This window comes from Cibotium barometz, chromosome 14 (assembly GCF_041138505.1).
Source record: "Cibotium barometz isolate CiBa-2024 chromosome 14, ASM4113850v1, whole genome shotgun sequence".
Taxonomy (NCBI): domain Eukaryota; kingdom Viridiplantae; phylum Streptophyta; class Polypodiopsida; order Cyatheales; family Cibotiaceae; genus Cibotium; species Cibotium barometz.
Genome location: NC_141059.1, coordinates 53459461 through 53470521, shown reverse-complemented (window position 1 = coordinate 53470521; position 11061 = coordinate 53459461). Strand labels below are relative to the sequence as shown.

Below are 11061 nucleotides of genomic sequence, written 5' to 3'. Positions count from 1 at the left end.
CTCAATCAAGAGTGAGCCAGACAGCAACCACTAGATGAGAGAACTGAAATGCCTCTAACTCCCACTTCCACTGCTCGAACTCAAGACTCCCCCGATGAATTCGAATCTGCTGGTAGAACCGGCTTGCCACAATCATGCTATGCGTGTCAAAGAAAACCCATGATCATCCACTATATCCTGGGCAAGGATGCACTTTGGCCTAGTGCAACTCATCAGATAGTAGTCTACTCCCTCGCTATTTCCCTCACCGGCAATAATAGCAAATACATCACCCTCCTATAGCAAATCTATCAGGTCATCATTGTAAGATTCCTCCCTCCAACTTTTGAGGTGTGAAGGTGTAAGAACCTCCCCTTTTGTTCTTGTAATTATTCCCCTCTCTGAAATAGAAGAAAGATCTTGTTTTACCTTGTTTTAGCTTAGAGAGAGATAATCCAAAATTGAGATATCTTTGGATATAAAAATCCTCCTAGTATCTAAAATGGATTCCCCTGAAATAGAAGTTCAAAATGAACTTTCCAATGTGCATTAGGAATTAATTGAAAATGGTACAAGGGACCTTAGCCTAAGGGTCTACATTCTCAAAAAAATTTGGATTACGGTCCAATTAAGGTTCCAATAATGGGGCCAACTGGATTAATCCAAGTGTTGGGATGAGATAAATCCAAGAGAATAAAATAAAATACCCAAAAATGAGTAAATTCTCACATAAGATGAAGAGTTGACTAAGTACAAGGTGTATTAGTTAAAAATTATAAGATATTACTAAAAAAATGAGATATTTTAGAATAATGATGCATTTTTGACATCTTGGTAAGGAAAGGGAGACTCTTGAGATAGGCGCCTCTTTCACATGTGTGGAAGGGTTTTTAATTCAAAAAATATATGATATTTTTATCTCTCCTCTCATCAAACCAGATCAAAAAAGGAGCCAAACTGGTCCAAATTGAGTCAAATTGAACCTGGAAAATTCTAGAACCCAATTGGAATTGGTTAGTGGCCTCCCTCACCTATAAATAGACCCTCAATCATTTGTAATAAAATATTGGAGCTATACCATGCCAGTATTATATTAAAATAATCATATTTTCTATTATCCTTTAAATTTTTCTCTCTTGGGAGCCTGAAGCTCTCTCTCTCTACAACAACTCTTGGAGTTGCTCTTCTTCTCCTGGTGGACCAATTGATTGGTCGGGGGAGAAGAAACTGTGGAAGGGACTGCCTTACCACTTCTTCTCTACTGGGCAGCAACAAATGCCTGATCAACTGCACGCTGCCTAGCCCTGTTTTGCCTGGACTGCGCTTCTTGCAAGAGCTTGTTGACTAAAGTATCATACTTGACAATATCAGGTCTGTCCTTAGTAACAAGTCTCCACGTGGAAGCAAAAGACTGATATGACTCAGGTAAAGCATCAAGAACAGTTTGCGCAAGAGAACGATCAGGAATAATCTCACTTGCAGAAATCAATTGTTCCTTGAGATCTTTAATCTCAGTAAGAAAAACATTCATGTCATCATCTTCCTGCATAATCTTCGATTCTATCTCTTTACGCAGGTAAGAGATTTTTACCTCCTTACGACCTGCATACAAACCAGCTAGAATATCCCAAGCCTGTTTTGCTGTTTTAGCTGAACGAATATGTGGAGTGATGTTACGTTTGACAGAAAGTGCAATCAAGGCATGAGCCTACGCATTTTTATTTCCAACGAGCTTGTTCAGCAGTGGGTAAAACAGCAGCAACAGTAGAGCTGCTAGAACCTGCAACATCCTCAACAGGTTCATTAGGCCAATGCCTCAATTTATAGAGTTTACATCCACAAGATGCCAAGCATCTAATCCCACTGATCTCTCCTTGATTCACTCCACCTCTTTTGCTTGATTCTCTCAACCTCTTCACTTTTCCAGAATATCTCCACACATCCTAGAAATTCTCATGCTACCCTTTATTCTCTCCAAGTAGATTCCACTCACCTTTTCACTGTTACCCACTCATTTATAGACTCTCTTTTACAGCCTCTTGCTAAGGGCTTGTTCCCGCACACACCCATTCACTTGTATATTTCAACAGGAATATCAAGGTTTAGTTTCTTAGTTTTTGAAGTTTTGGCCCTTGAACTCATAATATTATACATATCCCTATGCTGTATAGTCTCTTAAATTTGAAAGTTCTAGTACTCAAGTTTTCAAGTATAAACAAGATTTAAAATATTCCAAAATCTTGATTTTTTCCCAAAATTCTGAAATTGGTCTTCAAAGGGAAAAGTGCCAAGTTTGTGAATTTTTCCCAAAATTCCTAAGTTGATTTTGTACTCGTTGTCCTTGGGCTACAACTCCCATGAAGAACTCGTGTACCTTTGTGTAACCCACATTCTTTTTAACGCGGCTACAAATACCTTTCTCATATGAATATAATCAACCTCACAACAACCATACATAGACATACGTGAGTGCTTCAAGGTTTTTGTCCTCTTCTCATATGCATTAAAAACATAATGGACCATCTCTTTTGCAAGGATCTTACCTTCTATCAATACTGAAGATAAATCAACACCAAATAATAGCTAATTTTTTATATCATCGCTTACAAAAATATAAGCTAGGCTAACAAAAACACTTAAGAATTTTTACCTTTGCCAAAAGACAACTCTTCATCCACATTGGCTACATTATCTTCTAGAGTTGTTTTAGCATCAATATCAACTACAAGATGGTAAATTAGAGAACAGTAAATTAGAGCCTTAAAAGAAGCTTATTAATGCAACGGATTCACCAAACTTAGCTACAAATTTGGCATACCATCATCATCTCCCTTTAGTACTAACTGCTTGAAATATGGATCCACAAGGCTAAGGTCTACTCCTTTGTTTGCTTTGTATTCGTGGAGCCTAAATGGTCTCATCATGGAGTGGTCCTCATGCTGAACAATATGGCAATGATAGACATAGTTAGGGCCAATTGTTGGATCGAAAGAAAAGGGGTTCCCTTCTCTTGTTGTGAAACGAAGAAGAACCCGTAGCATGGTTCCATCCCAAACAATCACATTATCTTTCCAACCTTGTTGGTACATCTGTGGGTCCTGTGGATGCTCAGTGAAGCATGTGCCATTCTTTGGGTAAGGTATCCTAATGGAGCAAGTGCCTTGATTATAGTCATCCACTAGAATGCTTTGTTGATTAATGACTTGATATTGAATGAGGTGGATATGAAATGGGTGCGGTGCATTGCTAAGGTTGATGATCTCCCATATCTCTGTGGTACCAACTATAGGAATCTCAGTCACGGGGTCATTCCAAGTGAAGTTATTCATAGTATATTGATAAGTACGTCCCTCACTATTATCGTGAGGGTCCATGGTAATGGTTCTCACCAATGGTGTCGGAGTGAGGTCCGTAAGGAATTGGTTTTGAATGAGGCCACCACCTGTTAGTGAAGGCAGAATAGATGGAAGATTTTGCATGAAGGTTGGGTCATGAATTATTCCCTCTTCAATGCCGCCTTCTTGGACAACCACAAACTTCATTATAACACTAGTTTGGGGGCTGGTGTAAGCAGCAGGATATCTGCGGTTAGGCTCTACAGGCAAGTTGTTCAGTAGAATCTCCTCTCCATAAGCAAGCTTTGAGAAGTCTACTAAAACATCAGCTCTTTCTGCAGTAGAGATCAGAACGGTTGTGAGATTAAGTGGCTCTGAGAGTAGCCCACCATCGGTACCAATTTGGGTAATGGTGAGGTTATTGCTGAACTGCAAGGCGACAAAGCGGGCATTGCAAGCATTGAGCAATCGGAACCTATAAGGTCTTGGGTATACTCGCGCATAAGGCCACACCTTACCATTCACAAGCCATGTGTCATACCATTCTGGGCACCAATTAACTGGAAGAGAAATGCCTGGCCCCGGTAAATTAATGGAACCATTAGCATAGAAACGCCAGTCTTTAAATACAAGCGGGAATCCATGAGTTGGGATCGCTGCGTCCTCTTCATCGGAAGTCAAAAAGTAGAGGCCAGACAATCCGGCTAAAACATTTAGCCTTGTGATTCCAAAAGTATGATCATGGTACCACAGGTTTGCTGGTGTTTGGGTGTTTGGGTACACATAGTCTCGTGTGACAAAGGCCGGACCGGTCTCATTCATCGGTGTGAACCAAGCATCTGGGTTGCCATCATAAATGCTTGGTGCTTCCATCCCGTGAATGTGTACCACGATGGGAACCCCTCCCCTGCTTGGGTTGGCCCATGGAACAGTGTCACTTCCCCTTGGAAACATATGATGCTCATCTGGAATATGGTTCTCCCACCGAATGTGTGTTGGAACATAGCGCCTTGCCTACAAACAAAGCACACATCACATCCTTTGAAGATTTCACATGCAAGGTGTGTGTGTGTGTGTGTGTGTGTGAGAGTGAGAGAGAGAGAGAGAGAGAGAGAGAGAGAGACTGCTAGCCTTGCTACTTGATACCCCTAGACAATGACCTCACATTATGAAAGAATGAGTAAATTTGACAAGGAGAATAGAGATACCCATGATTGATCTTGAGGTTTCCATACTATACAGTGGGAAGGAGGAGAATATCCTCTATTCTCACTATATGTATTCTTTTACACTACCCTTTACTATCCATTGGGAAGGAGGAGAATATATCCTCTATTCTCACAAAATGTATTCTTTTACACTCCCTTTAAAGCTTCCACTATCCATACACACATTTTATGCTAACTGCATTGCATTTAGGTACATGAGACCACCATCATTTTTTAGACATCACAATACAAATGAGACCAATTTAGCTATCCTTACCATCAAAGTAGGCCCTGGAAATGCTGCCCTTTCTTGGCTTGAACCAAATGCATAAAGAGTTGTATCAGGTAAATCTCGATGTAGCTTCTGTAGTAAATGTTGTATCAAAGTAATCATGACATAAGATTGTTGACATATATCAACTCTAAAACCATGTTTCTTCAAAATATAATGCACATAGAAAAGGAAAAGTTCATGGATGGTTATAAGTAATTGAGACTTAACCAAAAAAAAAAAACTCTATGTAAACAAGAAATTAGTAAGCAAAATAGACAATGGAAACTAAAAATGTAGCTTTTAAGGTAAGGTGTGATAGCTTGTGCAATAGTGTTTTCCCTTTTCAAATCCTACATATCAAATTTATACGAACATATTATATTTCTACTATGCTACTTAATTTTTGAAGTGCTCTTTATTCATAAATCTAAAGAGGAAGAATCTATACTAAAGTCAAACATATTTGCAAAGGGGATAAAATCAACTCCTTGGACTATTTTATGCAAGGTCTACCTTCTAAAATCCTAGGCTTACCTCAATGAAGCATCTTTTTCAGCATTATTTAGTTCATGCAAAGTAATACTTTGATGCATACTTACAAATAAGGCACATTAAATGGAGTGAGAGAGACATGGGATGTAAGCTTTCTTCAAGGAAATGCAGTAAGATGATGAAAACGGCGGAGAATGTTGCAATTCATTTAAATTAATTGAAAAAAAGGAAGAAAACTTTATGTATCTTCATGTATAGAGGTCAACCAAAACACCTTTCTCAAAAAATGTAGCAATTTGCAAAGAGCACAAAATTTTCACTTATTCTTTTTTTTTTCCCACTAGAAAAACATTAATGTGATGCATCGTAACATTAAGACATTTATTTGGAAGGGCCATTTAAAAAAAGAAAACTAGATTCAACAAAAGTTCTTCAGACAAAATTTTGATGTCATTTTGTAAAGTTGTAGATGAGAAAAGGAGAAGCAAGTCCAACTTCCCTCCCCCCTCCTCGTAGTCACCTATGTGAAATACACACTCGCTCCATCGCTTTTGCAATCACAAAGTATGATCTTTAAAGCTTTTTGATTGTTAAAAGGAGAAATAAACAACGTTTTTATGGCTTGACATTATAGTATGACAATGGAGGTTGAAATTTTTCGAGTTTGAATATTTTGTGCATAATTATTATTTCTTCCAACCCCTAGGATGTTTTATTTAAATAAGTATAAATCTATAATTTATGGCTTGACATTATAGTATGACAATGGAGGTTGAATATTTTTTCGAGTTTGAATATTTTGTGCATAATTATTATTTCTTCCAACCCCTAGGATGTTTTATTTAAATAAGTATAAATCTATAATTTTCACACTCTTTGCTAATTGATAGTATAGAAATTTTTTTTTTGGGTGATTTGACATATGATTGATCAGTAGAAATCTCGAATTATTCCAATTTCCTCTTTTCTAAAGGCCTTTTAGAAATTACAAAACATTGATGATATCTTATAAACCCCAAAAATATAGATCTTTCTCTTTCTCTCCACACACACACTCTTATCCTTAAAGCCACTAAATTCTCTCTCTCTCTCTCTCTCTCTCTCTATCTATATATATATATATATATACACACACACACACACACACACACACTCTCTCTCTCTCTCTCTCTCTCTCTCTTTCTATATATATATATATATATATATATATAAATATAATATCTCTCTCTATATATATAGTATCTCTTTCTCTCTCCTAATATATATATATATATTTTTCTCTCTCTCTCTCTCTCTATATATATCTATACATACAGTATATATACTCTCTCTCTATATACATAATATATATATATATATATATATATATACTCTCTCTCTCTCTCTCTCTCTCTTCTGAAATCTATGTCTAAAATGCACTAGTTGTGTAGCAGAAGTCCAGGTGTCGTGTGTGTGTCTCTCTCTCTCTCTCTTTCTATATATATATATATATATATTATATATAATATCTCTATATATATATAGTATCTCTTTCTCTCTCCTAATATATATATATTTTCTCTCTCTCTATATATATATTTATAGATCTCTTGGGATTGTTCCTACGACGTTAAAAGAGCTTCTTCTTCTTCTTCTTCTTCTTCTCTATATATATCTATACATACCTGAGTATATATATTCTCTCTCTCTCTCTCTCTCTCTATATATATATATAGTATATTGTATATATACTCTCTCTCTCTTCTAAAATCTATGTCTAAAATGCACTAGCAGAAGTCCGGGTGTCGTGTGTGAACCTGGGTGATTTTGTAGGCGCCGATGGTGAGGGGCTGGCCATTGGAGACATCGATGGCGAGTGGGAAAGGGAGTGCATCAACAAACATCTCTAAGTAAGGGCTGGGGGCCTGGCAAACATCAACATCGGGCGGAGGCGGAGGCGGAGCCTGATCTACCAACAAGCGAGCTTCGCACCTCGTGCAAAACGCCAGGAACACTAAAGCTGGCTCTAATACGAGGAGCTTGAGCCATCCTACCGAACGACGCATTTCTTGTCGTGATACTACAGCTTGTCGAGCTCAAAAAACTCCCCTCTCTCTCTCTCTCTCTCTCTGTCTCTCTCTGTCGCGCGCAGACAGACGCACATGCTGAGCTGATTGAGCTACCAACTTACCAAGTCTATATATACCGAACGTGCTCGCTCATAGTATTCAATACCGTCCCTTGCACGCTCTCAACGTGTAGCTCACTCATACCTTGCATCAACACGGACGAAAACTAGTATTCAATACCGTCCCTTGCACGCTCTCAACGTGCTCACTCATACCTTGCATCAACACTCACTCATACCTTGATTGCAATGAAGTTAGTTAAATCCTTGTAGAAGAAAAAACACATTTTTGTAATTTTAAGTAAAGAATGTATTATACATTACATAGACATGCGTGAATTATTAGTAGTTTTAAAGAATATTAGATCTTGTCATTGACCTTGTTTTTTCCATTTTTTTATTTGACATGAAAGTGAATCTTGAAAAACATTCAACAAGCCAATCTTGAGCTACCTCCTCTAAGCATAGCAAGGTTGAAGACTGTTGCCACCTCATGCCAAGTGTAAACTTCTCGCATATCTCTTTGATGACATGCTGGAATGAAAGCTATGGCACTACCCGATTCTTGTGCACTTCTGAGCTCTTCTGATTTTGCTCACTGCATAAATATACTGCTTGAACTTTTGTTTTCTTCCCTCCTTCACAAACTCAGTGGACTTTCCCCTTCTTCTTGAACTTGATTCCTGTGCCATCCTCTGTCTAACTTGAAGGTCTTTAGCCTTATTGTTTCTTATTACAGTATTCTTAGTGCATGCCATCTAATGCATATAACAAGGCGGTGCAAAACAAACAAACTAAAAGTAAATACAATGTGAATAGCAATAGACCAAAAACAAAATCATTAGGAGAAATATGGACTCTCCATTTTTTCCCTTAAGGAGTGAATAAAAAAGGATTGGCCTGACCAATGAGAGAGCTGGGATTCTAGATCCATGTAACATGGATCTTTTTGTCATATCTTTGTCCAAATCTCTTGGGACAATAAAATAATAGAGCCCATAACTTTAAAAAAGAGAGAAATGTCAGATTTCATGTCATAAATTGCTCTTTCATGTCAGATGTACCTTGTGGTCAGCACATGGAAGTTTGAAAACCAAATTTCATTTTTCTACCTTTTTTTATGTTTAACTTTTTACTTTCTCTCCTTTTTCATTTCTCCCCCTTTTTTTTAGCAAAATTCAATTTTGCCATATCTTCTACAACTCTAGTTCTTTCTTCACGAAATTTTACAGGTATGTTGTTCTCCACCATAGCTCTCTCATCATAAAATTTCATCTCATTTGGACAAAACCTCTATGAGTTATGTACGTTTTCTCAAATGAACTTTCTCTTCTTTGCACCACAAATAGCTATTGTGATCTGAAGTGGCATCAAATTCTTATGAGTAATGATCATATGTTTAGGGATTGTCTATGTTTTGTCTTGATGTAAGATAGGTTTGTTTATGTTTTGTCTTGATGTATTGTTGTTTATTTTCACAGGAGCAAGGTTGTGAGCAACAAGATTGTGCAAATCAAAGCAGTAAGTTGTTGTTTATTTTGTGTTGTTTTAATCTTTATTTGTTGCTTATAATCTTCTCTACACCACAGATATAATTGTCACTAATGATCATAGGTTTAGGGTTTGTTTATGTTTTATCTTGATGTGTTTATGTTCATTTTCATAGGTTGTAAGCAACAAAGTTGTGTGAATCAAAGCAATAGGTTGTTGTTTATTTCTTGTTCTTTTAATGTTTATTTGTTACTTACAATCTTAACATAGATATTTATTAATCATCAGTCTAACTTTGTTAATTTGGTGCTTTGTTTTTTATTGTAGATGTCTTCAAGGAGGAGGAATATGAGTAATATTCACAGAGTGGAGGTATTCAATAGGAGAGATGATGAAGGTAATTTGATCCCTAATCAATATAGTAAGTTAAATTGGACTTTAATGAGACCAAGTACTCGTGGGAGTTTCAAGGTCAATCTCAAAGATATAACAGACCCCAACAAACAATGGAAAGGTAGAATCATAGAGTTCAAGAGACGCACCAATGGTACAATAACAGAGGCTTTCATTCAGATGTTTATATGCACAAAGAGATTCGAGTGCATCATGACAACATCAATGTGAGACATAAGCATAACAGTAAGTTTATATCTCTGTGCTTTGTGTTCTTGTGCTTTGAGTCCATGATTATCAATAGAGTTTTAATACAAGCATGTTTGTTGCTTGCAGCTTTATATCCATCAACTCTGCATGAATGGCAAAATGTAGAGTGCTTAAGTGGAAAGCTAAATGTTTTACATGCAGAGATAGGTGCCTTGATCTATGATAACAAGAGTGCAAAAGCGAATTGGCATCTCAGAATGTTTACTTTTATGAATTCTTCCACATATGTTATATGGAGAGACATAGTTTGGAGTACATTCCACTAACACCGTTGTTTAGCCAAGAATGGTATAATCCTAGCTTAGACATGTCAGAAGCATGTAGGGTAAAGATAAAAACTGATGTTCATGCTCCCATAAAACCCTCCACATGCTCTAGAGATGTGCATCTAAGTTGGTTTGTTCTAGTTAGTTTGTTTGCACATTTGTTTTTGGATCCTATGAAGTAGTAAAGAAAACTAAGATTATGTATCAATGAAAGTGCCCATCTGAGGATTGGATGACTCAGTTATTACTAGGTGAGTCATGGCATCTCAAGAGAACTCACTAATGATGATATCATTGAAGAGTGCAGAATCACTATGTCAGATGTTACCTTTAGGTAAGATTACACTGCTGTTGATTGTTTATAGTTTTTATTCATAAGGACTTTATTGCAAGACATCGATCGTTGATTGTTGTTGTTGTTTTTATGTTTTTATGTTTGTTGTTGATTGCTGATTATTGTTTGTGTTTTATGACAGGTACTTCATTTGCAAGACAAACTTTGTGCATTCGCTTTTCAAGTATAGGAGGTGGCGACTTCTACAAGGGGAGTGGCTCAGCTTGGACCAAGACATGCGACATGGCATGCATTCAACACTCATTGATGTGAATATTCTTTGGGAGGGTCATGACCCTTATAGCGTTGATGTAGAAAGTCATTGGCCCCTTAGTTTTGTGAGGCAGGAAATCCAACTCATGTCCAGCGATCCCCCTTGTAATTTTTATTTCAAGTTGGATGGTAGGAAGGTTGGGAGTCGAAGTGAACATTTCAAAACATGCAAGCAGTGTGTTGCTCCACACATCCTTGAAATTGTAGAGTCCATGTAATTCTTATTCTTCCAAGTGAATATTAAAAACCGTTTCTCTAAAAGTGTTGTAAATTGAATTTTATTTCATTTTCATAAATTGTAGTGGTTTTTTTAAGTCTACTATGTTTCGAACCCATTAATATGTAAGAAAATAAAGATAAGTATAAGTAAGTACAATTGTAAATATAAGTATAAATATATATTTAAGTGTAAACAAAAATATAATTAATTATGCTATAAATATAAATATGATTTATGATTTCTTATATTTTAATGAAGTGTCATTAATTTTAAGTCTATGGATATAAGTATAAATATAAATATAACTTTAAGTATATATTTAAGTGTAAATAATAATATAAGTAACTTTGTAAATAATATAATATAATTATAATAATAATAATATGTAACAAGAAATAGAAGTATGATTTATTATTTAT

At 36.4% G+C, this 11061-nt stretch overlaps 1 protein-coding gene across 1 annotated transcript; it reads right to left on the bottom strand.

Moving 5' to 3' along the window:
• Positions 1-2731: 2731 nt before the first annotated feature.
• Positions 2732-7441, bottom strand: LOC147632189 (multicopper oxidase LPR1 homolog 4-like). The gene is made up of 3 exons (XM_086808824.1): positions 7085-7441; positions 4800-4886; positions 2732-4328 (listed from the first exon to the last, which is right to left on the bottom strand). Exons 1-3 carry the CDS (start codon positions 7331-7333, stop codon positions 2781-2783), a joined length of 1884 nt encoding a protein of 627 aa, XP_086664950.1. The 5' UTR covers positions 7334-7441; the 3' UTR covers positions 2732-2780.
• Positions 7442-11061: the final 3620 nt, after the last annotated feature.